This window comes from Trichechus manatus, unplaced genomic scaffold, assembly GCF_000243295.1.
Source record: "Trichechus manatus latirostris isolate Lorelei unplaced genomic scaffold, TriManLat1.0 scaffold00040, whole genome shotgun sequence".
NCBI classification, from domain to species: domain Eukaryota; kingdom Metazoa; phylum Chordata; class Mammalia; order Sirenia; family Trichechidae; genus Trichechus; species Trichechus manatus.
The window spans coordinates 14,915,618-14,932,496 of NW_004443976.1; the positions used below are offsets into that span (position 1 = coordinate 14,915,618).

At 40.4% G+C, this 16,879-nt stretch overlaps 1 protein-coding gene across 3 annotated transcripts in view; it reads right to left on the reverse strand.

Moving 5' to 3' along the window:
• Nucleotides 1–16,879, reverse strand: part of KIAA0753 (KIAA0753 ortholog) — a 71,030-nt gene that overhangs the window by 6,327 nt on the left and 47,824 nt on the right. For 2 of the 3 annotated variants that reach the window (XM_023731130.1, XM_004376237.2), the window contains 6 exons: nt 13,812–13,890; nt 12,680–12,763; nt 8,987–9,148; nt 6,851–6,932; nt 2,622–2,742; nt 1,909–2,133 (listed from right to left, as the gene is read on the reverse strand). In XM_023731130.1, coding sequence (XP_023586898.1) covers nt 1,909–2,133; nt 2,622–2,742; nt 6,851–6,932; nt 8,987–9,148; nt 12,680–12,763; nt 13,812–13,890 — 753 coding nt within the window. Of the gene's footprint in view, nt 1–1,908; nt 2,134–2,621; nt 2,743–6,850; nt 6,933–8,986; nt 9,149–12,679; nt 12,764–13,811; nt 13,891–16,879 lie in introns of those variants that run through there. The other variant, XM_023731131.1, reaches the window with a different exon arrangement.

A 16,879-nucleotide genomic window follows, 5' to 3' on the forward strand; every position in this document is an offset into this window, starting at 1 on the left:
CAAAGTAGAGTATGTGCCATCGAAATAAGAAAGTAAACCAAGAAAGAGGAAATAAGGACTCCAGTCCAGAAGGGAAGCAACCCGACACTCCGGTGGTGATGAAGCGAAGTCCCAGACGAGAGCCTGCAGCAGATCTACAGAGCTCAGGGGAGGAAAGAGGGTCTCATGAGAGAGGGGGGTGAGAGGGAGGCATAGATGAACTGTTTTGATCATGAGGAAATTATACTGAGGTTGTTGGAGAGTGTGTGGGGAAAGTGAATAATAAGTACACAAAAGAATAAGCAAATACAAAAGAGGCAATTATTAACCCTGGAAAATTTCTAAAACTTAGCTCAGTGGAAAATATCTGCATATTTGTAATAAACTCTGTATACTGCTTTATCTAAAAACTGGAGTATAACCATATTTGGAAGATGGAAGTGGGAAAAAGTAGGGGAATTGTGTGTGTGTGAGTGTATGCCCATGCATAAAAAAGTTAAATCTTAGGCTATAATAAAATAAATTCAAAGTCTAATGCTTAAAATTTAAATTAAGATATGAGTGTAATATTAGAAATACAAAAGTAAATAACCAAGAAGTAGTGAAGAGAATTAACAGTGGTTGCCCCTATGGAACAGGATTAGATATTTTGGAAGGAAACAGAAGGAGAGAAACTGATATTTTCAACTATTTAACCTTTTAAAAATCATATGCATGTTTACTACTTTGGTAAATATCGATTTTAATGAGTTACTTTATTTCTCAGTAGATTAACATATGCATAGATAACAGTAATACACATATTTAAAAAGCACTCTCCTTGAGCCTATTCCAGGATGTATATTTACACTAACAAAGACAGTAACAACATAGGTCTTTCAAGTGCTTTCACATAAATCCCTTTTGAACTTCCCCACAGCCCTTGAATGCACGTACTTGGGGCAGGCATTAGCAGACTCTTTTCTTGGATAAAACCAGGGTTTAAAAAGAGGTGACTGGCAGCCCCAGTTTCTGCTTCCTGCTCCAACTCCTGTGTCCTCTGCCCCTCCCAGGGATTCTTTTACACTGAAGAAGGGCCACCAAAAATTTCTTAAACAGTGACGCCCTTACGCATCTAAATTTGGGCCCTATTTTAAAAGAATGGACTTACGTGCATATCTTTCAAGTTAGCATTTTGTACATAAACAAGGGCCACACAGTAGGATATCATTTTGGGACTCCATACAGCTACTTTTCCCAGGGGAAGCGACCCACAGTAGGAAAAGGGTTAAAGAAAATGCTGCAAAGCCAGAAGGCCTGCTGTTCATACACACAAGCCTGTCCCAACCACGAAGACTGCACGATTGTGACTGTTTCCTGCCTGTCAGTATTCTGACTTCCAGATAGGACACAGCCCCGACTAACAGCAACGGGAAATCGGCCCTGACTTGACTCCCAAGCCTGTCAAAGGGCTCCTGAGAAGGGGAGGCTGCAGAGGGCTCCTTCAGGTACTGTCACTCATGCTGTTTTACAGTCTCCCGTATCTGAAAAAGGCAGCCAGCAGAGAAAGCCTATCCACTAGCCTCAAAGCAAATATTTGAATCCCAGGGTCCTAAAGCATGACATCAGAGTCCCTGGGTGGCACAAACAGTTAAGTGCTGGGCTATGAACTGAAAGGTTAGCAGTTCGAACCTGTCTAGAGGCGCCTCAGAAGAAAGACCCGGCAATCTACTTGCAAAAAGTTGGCCACTGAAAACCCTATGGAATGCAGTTCTACTCTGACACACGTAGGGTCACCATGAGTCTGACTTGACTCGATGGCAACTGGTCTGGTATTCTGAAAGCATGACATGAGACCTCAGTCAGTGCTTTCTCCAGTTTTCTTGTGAGTATAATATTTGGTACTTGGTTCCTGAACAGATAAACAGAGGCACGTAATATTTTACTGACCTTTCAGCTATCAGCCACGGGTTGAAGGAGCCGACAGCCTCGTGAGAAATCATCCGGAGGTACTGCTCAAAACGACTGCAGTAGTCACCAATGCTGTGCAGCATAGCCGGGGGGATGAAAAGGAGAGCTCTGCCCCCTTTCTGCTGAGCATCTTCTGGAAGGGTGAGAAGGGGAGCCTCTCTTTTCTTCACTCTCTCTTCTGTTCCCACACTTTCATCCAGGGAACTGACAGCAAATAAAAATGATGAAAGCATTCAAAATAAACTATAAGCAAAGGCAAACTGTTCACTCACGCTGATTGTTTGATAACAAAAGACTTACTTTCATTGCCCTTTCTTACCGTGGACAAAACTCAACACCCACCACCACTTAACATTTCCCTTCTTCACTGGACTAACCCTCAACACGGTGGGAATTACTGTCCTCCAGACTAAGAGCTCTCAGAGCAACTTGCAGTTATTATCAGCACAACCCACATGTACCAGTGCAATGCTTTCAACAGTCAATACCAACGGAATGTTATAAAATACTGAAAGGCTTAAGATGCAGTATACTCACTGCCCATCTTATAAATATGCTATTTTACTGAGCTAGCTAATGTATCTGGAGTTTGGTAAGATCTTGCTTAAAGGATTTTCTGTCTTGCGGGAGCTGAAGGAAGTCAAACTTCAAAGGCAACCAACTACAAGAAAATCAGTCTAGTTACCACTTACTTGCCATTCCAAGGCCTTTCTAACACAATGTTCACGTCTGGGTCTTTGTGAGCTGCTGTCTTTGTGATCCTGATTGGATGAGGAGGCAGGGGCCTTTCACTGACTGCTGGGACTTCTTGGTCTAGAAAAGGAGAGGCATAACATGACCGCATAGAAAGAGAAGTCCATGCATGTATTAACCAGGGTTGTCCTGGTAGCCAATAACCCCCGAGTGAGTTAGCAAGCATCTCTCTTAAGCATAATGGGTTTAGCTAGCAGTTCGATGAGGGGGGGTAAAACAAAAAGCTCTCGTTTTAAATAAAAAGCTGAATTAAAAAGTTACAAGTAAATAAACCAATGAAGAATCAGATTTAAGAAATAACTGCATGCTATGAAGCTCCTGGAAGAGGTCTGTGCAAAGTCCCAAGGAGTCTTAAGCAGCTGAGCTTGTTTTTTAACCTTTAAATGGTTTGCATACTAAAGAAGGAAACAAGTACCCACACCAGAACACGTGATAAGCTGATTTAATTTGTCTCTAGGCGTTGCTGGAAAAGTCTGCATGACGATAGTCAAAACATTAATTTATGAATTATACCTTGCAGGCTTCACAGCTCTTTTGAGTTTTGGATTATCTAGAATTTTAAATTTATTTCAAGTATAGGAGGAAAATTTGTCCTTCTCTTCTTAGGTAAAGAGCATCTAAAAGTCAAACAACTTTCTCTCGCTCACACTTACGTGCTTATGATTTCCTACTGTCAAACAGAACTAATGTGTAAACCAGTCTTTGTGAAAATATTACTGCGAGTACAATCAATTCTCAGTTGTTCACAGAAGGAGAAAATAAGAGATGTAGACTGGAAACAGCAAAATCAAAACATCATTTCAAATTTGGTTTTGTGATGCAACTGAACATACCATCAGAAAAACTAGGATTCTTACTATATTTCATGATTCTGGAATTATAAACACCCAAAAACTCATTTCCATTCTTAGTGTTCTAAAGAGCTCCTTTTAAATGCACAGCTAGACTCTATGCATAGCTACAGATAGTGACTAATAATTTAAATTGTGCTTAAAAAAAAAAAAGAACACTGAGTCCTCTGGGAGCCTGTCTTCTTCTGTGACATAACCTAACTTTGTTGCCAGTGGCCAAGCCATCAGTTAAACTCATTCCTCTTCAACTTTTCTAGAAAAAGAAAGCATACCAAAAAGATGCGAAAATGTCCACTGGTTCACTCAACAATGCTTAGAAGAGCCCACCCAGTGCCAGGTACGTGCCAGGCAGTGGGGGGACACAGAACTGAACGTGACATTCTCCGGCCTCAAAGAACCTGTGGCTTAGCTAGGGAGATAAGGCACCTTCACAAATAACTCTAACACACAGGAGAACATGCCAGAAAGTATGGAAGATCATAAGCAAGAAAGGGAGGAAAGGAGCAGTTCCAGTAGGGATCAAGGAAAAGCACCACACAAGTAGGATCATATGAGGTGGGCCTTGAGGAATGGTTTGATTTTTATGTGAAGATTAAAATGGAAACTGGAGTAGGGGTGGGAGAAGAGAGAACAATAAGAGTAAACAACAGTGCTTGACAATTACAGAAAACATAAAAAGAACAAGTCAGTATTCTTTAGATACCTCATTTTTCTGTCAAAATTTGATATGAAGAATACTTTTTCTAGAAGACGATACTCCAGACTTACATTTTAAAATAATTATATATGACGTATGCTGCTGTGGTAAACCTTCTAAACCCACCGTTTCCTTTACATCTCTTTGTAACTGTAGTATTCATAGTACTTAAATTCCTTTAGAGGTAATGTTTAACCACATTTTATTCTCTTCCTTTCATTGAGTAAGGTAGTAACTGATAAGCATGAGTCAAACCGAATTTGCGTAACACTTCCCAGCCAAAATCGTGGCAGTAGCCTAGCAACTACAGCCAAATGCATATGTATGATTTTTTTTTTAAGTGGGAGAGAAAAAGGAAAGTCTTTTCAACACAGTGGTGCTGGAACAAATGGATACCCACTAGGAAAAAAAAAAAAAAAAAAAGACCTCAACCCCTACCTTAAGCCACAGGCAAACATTCATCTACCAGATCACAGGCCTAAACATAAAAGCTAAAACCATAAACCTTCTAGAAGAAAACAGGAGAATCTCTTCTCAACTTGGGGATAGGCAAAGGTTTCTTAGATCACCGAAAACAAAAACCACAAAAGAAAAAACTGATAAATTAGACTTTAGAAAATGTCTGCTCATAAAAAGACATCTTTAAGAAAATAAATAGGTGGGCCTCATAGAGGGGGAAATATTGGCAGAACATGTATCTGAGTAGATTAGTGGCTGCCAGGGCTGGGGGGCAGGGGAATGGTGAGCGGCTGCTAATGGATACAGGGTTTCTTTTTGGGAAGATGAAAATGTTTCGAAATAGATTGTAGTGATGTGATGGTCGCACAACTCTGTGAATATACTAAAAACCACTGAACTGTGTAATTTAAAAGGGTGAACTTCCTGGTATATGAATTATATCTCAATAAAGCTGATATATATCTCACAAAGGGCTTGCACCCAGAATGCATAAAAAACTACCACTCAAAAATAAAAAGCCAAACAACCCCAGTTTAAAAAAGTGGCAAAAGATTTGAACATTTTGCAAAGGAAGATATACACATGGCCAATAATCACTTCAAAAGGTTCTAAACATCATTAGTTATCAAAGAATTAAATTAAAACCACCATAAGATACCATTATACCTCCACCAGAATGGTTACAATTAAAAACACTGACAACACCAAATGCTGGCAAGGATGTCAAGCAACTGGGCCTCTTACACACTGCTGATGGTAGTGGTAAAATGGTGCAGCCGTTTTGGGAAAAAGTTTGGCAGCTTTTTATACAGTTAAACGTAACACCTAACCTGTGACCTGGCAAGTCTACTTTTAGGTATTATTCAAGAGAAATAAAAACATATGTCCGCATGTGAATATATTCATAGCAGATTTATTCATAACAGCCCCAAGCTAGAAATAACCAAATGTACATCCACAGGCAAATGGATACACTAGCTGTGGTGTATTCATACAATGGAATACTACTCAGCAATAAAAAAAGGAATAAGCTACTGATAAAAAGTGTGGTAAGCTGATAATGGCCTCCCAAGATGTCCTTATCTTAATCCCTGGAACCTGTGACTGTTACCTTACATAGCAAAAGGGAGTTTGCAGCAGACGTGACTAAGTTAAGGATCCTGAGATGGGGAAATAATCCCGGATTATCCAGTGGGCCCTAAATGTAATCACAAGTGTCCTTATAAGAGGCAGGCAGAGGGAGATTTGACTATAGAAAAAGGCAATGTGACAACAGAAGCAGAGGTCTGAGTAATGCAACCACAAGCCAAGGAGTGCTAGCAGCCTTAGAAGCTGGAAGAGATAAGAAACGAACTCTCCTCGGCAGCCTCCAGAAAAAACTAGTCCTGCCAACGCCTTGATTTTAGCTCTGTTAAGACTCACTTCAGACTTCTGACCTTCAGAAGTTCAAAAGAATAAATGTGTGTTGTTTTCAGCCACTAAATTTGTGATAATTTGCTGCAGTAGCAACAGGAAACTAATACAACAAGCAACACAGACAGACGTTGCTATAACACAGCATATAACGTAGATGTTATAAAACATTATGCTGAATGAAAGAGGTCTTAGACAAAAAAGTACACACTGTATGACTACATTCATACGGAATTCTAGAACAGACAAAGCTAATATATAGGGGAAAAAAAGCAGGACGGTGATTGCCTAGGTGGCAGGCAACTGACTAGAGAGGGGCATGAGGGAACTTTCTGAGGTGATGGTATGTTCTGTATCTTGACGGGGTTTGGGTAATTAAGGTGTATCCATTTATCAGAACCCATCATATGACACAGATAAGATTTGTGCATTTTACTACATAAATTTTATCTCAAAAGAAAAAGAACCATATGCATATATTAAACTCTAGTTCCTGATACACATGTGGGAGTGTTTAGGGGTGAAATGTAGTGATGTCTGCAACTTACCCTGAAATGCATCCAAAAATAAGATGCATTGATGAGTGGAGAGAGAAGGAAACATATGTGACAAAGCAAACACAGCAAAACGTTAATTGTCGAAACTCGAAGGTGGGTAAACGGTTGTTCACTGTATAATTTTTTCAACCTTTCTGTATGTTCCAAATTTTTCGTACTAAAATTTTGGAGGGAAGTGGAGAAACATTCACCTTTTTTTCCTTCCTGCATCCAAAAATGAGGATCAGCATATACAAATTTAGTATATCTTTGGCGAACTGTCTCCTGGTATTTCTTTAAAAAAAAAAAAAAAAAAGTTTAATTTATGAGAAAAAATGAGTTTCATTACAAACCAGAACTAGTAAGGATGTAAGAGTTTAGCAGAATACAGGCAGTCCCGGGATTACAAACGAGTTCCGTTCCTAAGCCTGTCTTTTAAGTCGAATTTGTACCTAAGTCAGAACAGTTAGGTATGTTCGTATCCTACGTCAGTTATTCAAACGTTTGTCTTAGTATATGGGACAGTATACAGTGAACCTTTCTACGCAAAAAAACATTAAGCACTTCACAGATAACTAAAACTTCTTTATACCCACCTTCTAGATTCTACAATTAACATTTTGCTGTGTTTGCTTTGTCACATATGTTTCCCTCTCTCTCCACTCATCAATGCATCTTATTTTTGGATGCATTTCAGAGTAAGTTGCAGACATAATAATAACACAGTAATAATAATAACGCTTTGATGTGCATCACCAAGTAGCACCCATTTGTTATTACGGACCATTGTATATACCTCGAATTTTTAAAATAACAGGCTTTCTGGGGGTTGTTTTGTAACTATAGGTTGTACATGAATCGTAACCTGGGGAGAGCCTGTATTTTAATACAGACACGCTCCCTCTTCTAGAACTGATACAGAAATGGGCACCTGCCAAGCCAGGAAGTGATCAGTTCATGAGATGAAGTCTAAAATACAATGAAGCAACTAACATAGCTGTAATCTAGACCTGCACTGTCCACTGGAACTTTCTGCAATGACAGAAATGTTCTGTATCTTTCCTGTCCAATACGTTGTTATTGTTGTTGCTGTCATGTCAGCTCCAACTCACAGCGACTCCATGTGTAACATCAACAAAAGGTTGCCCAGTCCTGCACCACCTTCATGATCACTGGCATGTTTGACTCCATTGTTGCTGCCATTGTGTACTGCCTTCCAACCCAGGGGGTTCATTTTCCAGCACTAATATTGGACAATATTCTGTTGTGATCCATGGGGTCTGTATTGGCTAATTTTTGAAGCAGATTGCCAGGCCTTTCTTCCCAGTCTGTCTTAGTCTGGAAGATTCACCGAAACCTGTCCACCATGGGTAACCCTGCTGGTATTTGAAATACTGGTGGCATAGCTTCCAGTATCATAGCAACACATAAGCCACGACCGTACAACAAACTGGCAGATATGGTAACAATATAGTAACAACTAACTACTGACCACTAGAAATGTGGACAGTGTGACTGAGGAACTAAACTTTAAACTTTATTTCATTTTAATTAATTTATATTTAAATAGCCACAGGTGGCTTGTGGCTGCCATTTTTGGATAGTAGGTCTAGACAATTATCCCCAAGCAAGGGCAATCAGTTACAAGACTAGAATAAACCGCACATCTTTAAATTTCCAAAAACCAACAAAAAATTTGTCTTCCTTATGTTTCTATTTAGCTGCAGGGCTGAAATGCACTTCAATCATGGTGCAGTTAAAAAGAAAATGCTGAACTGGGAGTCCGGAGACCGGAGACCTGGATTCTCAATCTAATTCTGCCAGGAATTTTTCTGGGATCACTTATTCCCTTACTGGTTCTCAGTTTCTTCCTTTGAACAACCCAGGAGTTGGACTGGATGATATGTGAAGTCTAAGATTCAATGAGAGAAGTACTCTAAAAGTAATATCACAGATATTAAAGAAGGTAAAATTCTCTGTGACTTAAAAAAACTCGCACTCTAACAAGGTAGAAGAGGCAACTGAATGGTACTTACTAGCTAACTGATGAAAACATCTATGTGGGACCAGGCCCTGGTCCAGTGTTTTTTGGATTACATATCAATGGAAATCGGGAGATAATAATAATTACCAGTTACTGAGTTATGTTTCAGGTAGTGGGAATATACTTCATTTTCTCCTTAAAAACAGTGACTTTACCAAGTTCAGGCACTTAGCTGGCAGAGGCGCTGGGCTTTAAAGCCAGGTCTGTGTGACTCTGAGGCACTGAGCCATAGAAGCACGAGGAGAAGCCACGCTCAGCAGAGGCCAGCCCCAGCACAAGCCAGGGACACAGCCCCAGGCCTTACTTCCATTTCTTCCATTCGGCGCATCATGGTCTCCAGAGTTGGAGTGTCCTTGCCGTCCTCCAAGATCTCAGAGTGAGTCACAGCCCAGAGCTTGTGAGCGGTATCTTCCAAAAAATCATCCAGCAGGGGAATGTTGCTGGATTCGGAAACAACAGCTGCAGTCTACAAAACGAGGGAGGGGGATGGTGCAAAGAAAACAGAAGAATTTACGGATTGCTGCTGATCAAAATAAACCAACCACGCAGTGATCCAACTGGCAGCACGTCTATGCTAAAACAAACCTCTCCCAAGTCAGTAAATATTAAAAGCAATAACATTAGTACAATTTCTATCACAGTCATTTAAATGGTAATATTACCCACTTCACCACCATTTCGTGTTGTTACATAGTCTTAAGAAACATCCAAGTAACAGTTTCCTCAGGACAAAAGGAAGATAGTTAGGAATACCAGCTGCTTCAAGAAGCGAGTGATTCGACACTATGTGAAAGTGCTTACAAAATCAGCACTGTCCTGTTAAATTATCATCATCATTACTGCATGTTTTGCCAGTTGGTAAAGCAAATATCTTCATTTGCAATACTCAGGGGAATGTCCAACGTTTTACACGCCACATACTCCAGAGTACGTTTCTCTGCTGGTTCAGTGTTTTTGTAAAAACTTCTTTTCATGACATTACCAATTCATGATTCTTTATCCTTGCTTGAGACTTCCTACTCATAACCTGGGAAAGCTTTTCCAACCTTTTTTCATCTTGTATCCTTTACATTCACAAAGCACCTTACAGTATACAAAGCATTTCACATCTACTGTATTTCTCTTGATTCTAATATATGTCTTAATCTGTTCTGAAAGAGGCTTTTGCAAAGAATGCCTGCTAGGGAAATGATCATATCAGGCTCTGGAATGAGACATTTCTGGGATTAAATCTTGGTTCTGCCCACTGATTAACCTGCAGCCTTGGGCAGGTTTACTTAATCTCTCTGGGCCTTAATCTTCTCATTTGTAATATGGAAATAATAATAATCTTAAAGAGTTGCAAGGATTACACAGGAGCCTACATGTTGGGACACTTGGCACAGTGTCTGACATGAAATAAGAGAGCCAATGAATGGTTACTACTACAGCAATTTTAAAATTCTTTTAAGAGTTCACAGAAAAAAATATATTAATGGCCAATAAAGATATGAAAAAAATGCTCAGCCTTAATCAAAGTTAAAGAAACCAAAACCAGTTCACTAACCAATACAATTAAGTTGTCAAGAAACAATTTAGCCAATAATACAGATCTAGTTCATTAAGAGGGTTTGTGTGTAATATCTTCCACTTACACAGAATGGAATGCCAAGAATACTATGTGCCATTAAAAAAGAATAAGGAAGGTCGGAGCCCTGGTGGCACAGTGGTTAAGAGCTCAGGCTGCTAACCAAAAAGTCGGCAGTTCAAATCCACCAGCTGCTCCTTGAAAACCCTATAGAGCAGCTCTACCCTGTCCTATAGGGTCGCTATGAGTTGGAATCAACTCAACAGCAACAGATTTTTTTTCAAATGTGCTAACAGGAGTCCCTAGGTGGCAGATACAGTTCAGTGCTCAACTACTAGCAGAAAAGTTGGTAGTCCAAACCCACCCAGAGATGCCTTGGTGATCTGCTTCCGAAAGGTCACAGCCTTGAAAACCCTATGGAGTAGGTGTATTCTGCACACATGGGGCTGTCAGGAGTCAGAACTGACCTGACGGCAACTACCAACAACAACATGCTGAGACGGAAAGATCATCAAAATACGAAGAAGAAAGCAGGGTACAGGGTAGTGTATGGTATCCACTTGTGGGGAGGGTTAACTTTCCATATTGTACTTTTTCTGAAATTTTTGGCCATGTGCATATGTAACTTTTAATTTTAAGAAACTCACACATTTTGGAAAATATACTTCATGTACAGGTTTACTTAATGACAATAGCAGCAGCAATAGAAAAACATGTTCTAATGGTACCCTTGCAAGAGCTTTTTCCTGATTTCAGATTATCTTGTCCATCAAAGGTAATGAGAGTTGTATTTTACTCGTAAAGTGCGGCAAACGTCTCCTCCATTTTACAGATGAGAAATCTGAGCATTTGTGTTCCAGGTCCCACAGCTCTTTTATGTTACCATTGTGAAAAAAAAAAAAAAAAAAATTCCACTTCATCTTTATCAGAAGCCAACTTCTATGAGTTTGTTTGTTTGTTTTAGTTGTTTATAAACACTGACTTTTGATGGTGCTGTCTGGGAAACCCTTTGCAATGATTCCCGTATTATAGCAGCAGCCCGGAATTCTAAATACTCGGCAGAGTTACTTTAAATTATATTAAAGACTGTTTGATACCTATAGAATAATTCTTATATAAAAAGCTGATCACACCTAGTAATATTCAACAACGTGTATTTTACTGACAGCATTTATAATCACCTCATTTTTGTTTCATATTAAAACGTAGTACGGAATTGCCTCCCAAAGTTAGATGGTGGTCTCATTACTTCACTGGAGGGGAAAAGTATCATTTTTCTGTGCTATGCTGCACACAACACTGAGCCACAGCACAGTCGAAATCTGTAAGGGCCAGACGTTGGCTTTCGGCTTCCCAGGCTTAGGAGCCTCACCTCACATGAGATTTTGTCACCAATACTGGTACAATAAAATCACAATCACAAAGATCATGAAAATATGCTTCAGCTAACAACAACAACAAAAAAAAAAAAAAACCTGTTGCCATCGAGTCGATTCCGACTCATAGCGACCCTACAGGACAGAGCAGAACTGCCCCAGAGGGTTTCCAAGGAGCAGCTGGTGGATTTGAACTGTGACCTGTTGATCAGCAGCCGTAGCTCTTAACCACTGCGTCACCAGGGCTCCGCTGCAGCTGAAGTACTGCTTAATAATTAGAATCAGGATAAATTCTTGAAATCTACTTTCTTTCCCTAAGCCACTGGGCTGGTGGAGCTTCATTCCAACTTCCTTCTAACTCTGAAATCTTTGTACTTGCTCTGCCCTAAGGCTTTGGAGCAGGTAAAACAATTAATGGTCTTTCTAACCTCGAAGATCAAAGGGCTGCAACTTGTACTTTCTACTCCCCAGCCCAAAGCCTAGGCAGGCTAGGAACATGCCCACAAATATGAAAGCAAGTCCTCCAGAGGAAGAACACAAGGGTGGACATATTTTTATTTTTCTCAACTGCTTTCATTTTCCCTCTTCTCTCTGCTAGGCCAAATATCGGTCACATATTTGGCACTTGAACCTTCCTTGCCTAACAAGAAATACTGGGCCCTAAGTATAAAGGAAATTAGGTCAGTAATGAATGAAACTAGGCTGAACAAAGAGAAATGAGGGCTGCCTTCCTTTGCCGCTAGCCATTTACATGCAGGACCACTCAGTGCAACCACATTCTGTCTCAAAGGATAAATAAAGGAGAGAGAAAAGAGCCACTGACAAACAACTGGGGCTCTTGAGATTTCTGTGAGCTGTTTGCCAGGCTGCTCTTAAGTCATAACACTAACTATACACTGCAATGCGGCCAAATATGAAAAATAATTTCCACCCTTCTTGAGTAGGAAAATCTAGTGTTCGCAAAATAATCTGCATATCATCTTCCTTACAGCTGAAGATGCAGCATGTAATAATACCAGTGTCTGTCCAGAATATCAACACCGCACACACACACCTCCTCCGCAGGCTGGGTTGCCACTGTGTTTACTGATGGACGATCTTTCAAATGACTATTTGCATCCAGAGAAGAATTGACTCTCTGTTAAGACAGACAAATACATTAATGGGTTGTAAAAACTAAACCCATATGAGTTCAAATGAATTACGTTACCAGAATAACTTCAGTGTAGAACTGTTCATCAGCATTAGCTACATGAGGCTTTTTGCAGCAATTCAAAGTACTTTGTCTTCATGAAAACAAATGCCATGTGTGAATCTTGGCTTTCTGCCCTTTTTCTTTGTAAACACTGTCAGAATAGCTTGTGCTTTTACACAAGTCACTCAACCTCCCATTCCCGTTTCCTCACCGATTAAAATGAGGAGGTTGTCATGTTTAATCTCTGCAAGCCCGCTCAGTTCTATACTCCTGAGGTTCCCATGGACTCAGGTAATAATTTAACAGTTCTTAAACTAGAAACACAGAAGTTCAGTGACCTGTGCAGGGACCCAGAACGTCACTGTTTCCATTTAAGACTATAATATTCTTCTGAGGCCCCCATCTATTTACACAAACAAGACTGTTTCTATCTACAGGGTGATCTGCAGGGTCTGGCCATCCAATTCAGCTTCCTGCTTACAGGAGGATGGCACACTCTGGTGGAGATGCCACATGTAATTCTGTCTTCACAAAGTACTGGTTTGTGCACAGAAGCTGCCCTAACGTCTCTCTCCTTTGGAGATGGAGCCAATCACTCCAAACCACTGAGGTGAAACAGCACAACATCAGAATGAAAGCAGTTAACTGAAAACTAACATCAACAGATCTATTCGATTAGGAATGGAAATTGTAATCTAAACTCTTTGCCCAAACTAAAACCTCCCATTTCTCAACAGTGGGACTTTCTCTCTCTTTCCCTTATCTCTATCCTTTACCCACAATGGACTACACACCCACAGTGTGTGGTTGTTTGGGGGTGTCCAAAAGGGGTCCCAGCAGCATCCCACCCATACTCTGTACCACAGATCAGCACTACAGCTTACAGCCGGCAAGGAGACACTTAGACCAACAAAGGATCAGAGTAACTTCTATACAACTCTTTTTATTCTAGAACTCCCCAAAGGCAAGCAAACAAGATGATCTAGATTACCTGGGCCTTGGCCAGGAGAGGCTTCAGACGCTCCAGGACTGCATGCTCTACCTTGTCCGCTAGCTGCGTAGCAGAATCACTATTTAGAAATAAAATTGAAAATTAAAACCAAAAGCAAGAAAATCACCTGGAGTGGTAAATATTATGGAGAAAAATAAATAATATTTATTTACCACTCCAGGTGAAGGGAAATCAAATAATTATAAAAACCACAGTGCTTTTCCAAATTTAATGATGACACACATCATCTCAGAATCCTGCTAAAATGCAGATTCTGATTCAGTTGGGCTGGGTGAGGTCTGAGATTCTGTGCTTCCAACATGCTCCTAGGAGATGTTGTCTTCATGAAAACAAATGCCATGTGCGGATCTTGGCTTTCTGCCCTTTTTCTTTGCAAACACTGTCAGACTAGCTCGTACTTTTACATAAGTCACTCAACTTTCTGTTCCTGTTTCCTCACCGATAAAAATGAGGAGCTGGTTCTAGACCATAGCTTGAGTACAAGCGTTCGGATAACATCTGAAGAAGATGTTTGGTTCTGGGTACACTTTAAAACAATGACGGCTGCCTTTAAATAACTAAAGAGAGGACCTCTGGGTTAGGTAGACAGATCTAACAAATGAAACTAATTTTGCTCTCTCCCAAAACTCCACTAAAACAATATTTGAGATTTTGTTTTTTTAGGCACAAATCCATTAGGACATGGAGAAAAAAAAACAACAACAACTGGTGCTGGAAAACAGAAGGATAACAATGTTAACTAACGCAGCTGACCTGAGAGAGCTGAACTCCAGGCCAGTATTGAGAAAAAGTATAGAGTTACTATGAGTCAGAATCGATCTGACGGCACACAACAACAACGAATAAAATAAGAACCAACAGTGTGTACTGCCAGCCTCAATAGGGCCAGGACTGGCAGCACCAGTACCTCTAGACCTGGGTATAAGCTGGGAAGGGGGGGCTTAAATACGGAAGACAAGTGTCAAATGATGTTTGAGACATTAGGTCCCTAGATCCCTTTCCCTACTTCATGCAATTAGGCAATAGTCTCTCTCCACCTCTGAGCGAAGTTTGGTTGCTTCTTCTCTGGAGAGGGCAGAACAGAGGGTCTCTCGCCTAGGGGACAACAATCACAGCTGAGGCTGTAGGATACATATATGCATGCTGAATGCTGAACCGTGAGCCTTATCAATGCTCCTCCTCAACTCAGTTCCTGGAACAATGGCATCCAGGTTCTTACCCTCCTCCAGGCAGGAGATTAAAGACCCTTCTCTGGGCAATCTGACCAGCCCCAAAGGAAAGACCTAAAGACCTACATTAGGGTCCTTAACAAACAGTCCACCCAACTGACCCTAGAGTAAAGCTCAATTTCAATAATCCTTTCATCAGATGGTGCTGGAATAACCAGATATACACACGGTAAAAAATGAACCTTGACAAGTATATCTCATCCCATACACAAAAAGTAATTCAAAATGGATCACAGACCTAAAAATAAAAGCTAAAACTATAACACATTTGGAAGAAAACAAAAATGAGTATCTCTGAGACCTTAGCATAGGCAATGATTTCTTAGTTCACACACACACAAAAACCTAACAGTAAATCAAAAAATTGAAAAACTGGTCTTAATCAAAATTTAAAACTTCTAGTCATCAAAGACCCCGTTAAGAAGATACCCAGGCAAGCAACAGTAGTGGGAGAAAGTATTTGCTGTATATATCTGACAAGGCACTCATATCCAGAAAATACAGAACTCTTACAAGTCAATAATAAAAAAAAACCAAAATAGCCCAATAAAAAATGGGCAAAAGACTGGAACAGACACCTCATAAGCACTAGTAAAGGTGCTCACCTCTTAGTCTTCAAAGAAATGCAAATTAACACCACAATGAGATACCACAAGGCCTTCACCAGAATGGTTAAAAAAAAAGACTGGTAGGGTGTGGAACAACTAGAAAGGAACTCCCCCCCATCGTGGATGGGAGCATGAAATGGTCCAGCTACTTTGGAAAACTTGTATGGCAGGTTTTAAAAAGTTAAACATTTACTTATCCTATAACCCAAAAATTCTACTCCTTACCCAAGATAAATGAAAGTATATTTCTACAAAAAGATGTGTGCCAGAATGTTCACAGCAATTTTAATTCATACTAACTGAAAACTGGAAACAACCCAAATGTTCACTCGCAGGCAAATTGACAGAGTGTGTGCTATTCATACAATGGAAGACCACTCAGTAATAAAATGGAATGAACTATTTTGATATATGCACAGCATGGATGAATCTCATAAATATTTTGATGAGCAAAAAAACCAGACACAGAGAAATAGATACTGACCACTCTATTTATATGAAGTCCAAGAACAGGCAAAACTACTCTATGGTAACAGAAACCAGAAAGGGGCTGCACAAAAGCTGGATGGAGAAAGCTTAGAACACTACAAGGCAGCCCACACCCCCCGACCAAGTTCCTTCTAGAAGTCCAGGGTACCTGGTTCACTTACAGCCCCTCTGTTGTTGCTGTGTGCTATCGAGTCAGTTACGACTCACAGTGACCCTATATGACAGAGTAGAAGTGCCCTACAGGGTTTCCTAGGCTGTAATCTTTACAGGAGCAGCCTGTAAGGTCTTTTCTCCCATGGAGCCTCTGAGTGGGTTGGAACCACCAACCTTTTGGTTAGCAGCCAAGCGTTTAACCATTGTGCTACCAGGGCTCCTTACAGGCCCTTGAGAAGCCCCAAATGTAGTAGCCCTAAATTTCTATGGATTTGCTCATGACCTTGCCCATCGACTTCTTAGGAAGGGGCTGCCAAAAGCTCTCAGGGGAGCTCAAGTCAGATTATGATCCAGACTCTGTTCTGCCTATTTCCCTCTGGGAGTTTTCATCTAATACCAGCAATACTGCCCTTTCTTTGTGTAGCTAGGTTCAAGCTTGCTTCTCAGTGTTCAGAATTAAACAACCTATTATTAGGAATAAACACACAGGTGGCAGAGCTATGAAGAAGGGCAATGAAAGATTAATACAGGAATCAGGACAGTGGTTTCCTCTAGGGGAGCAGAGAGG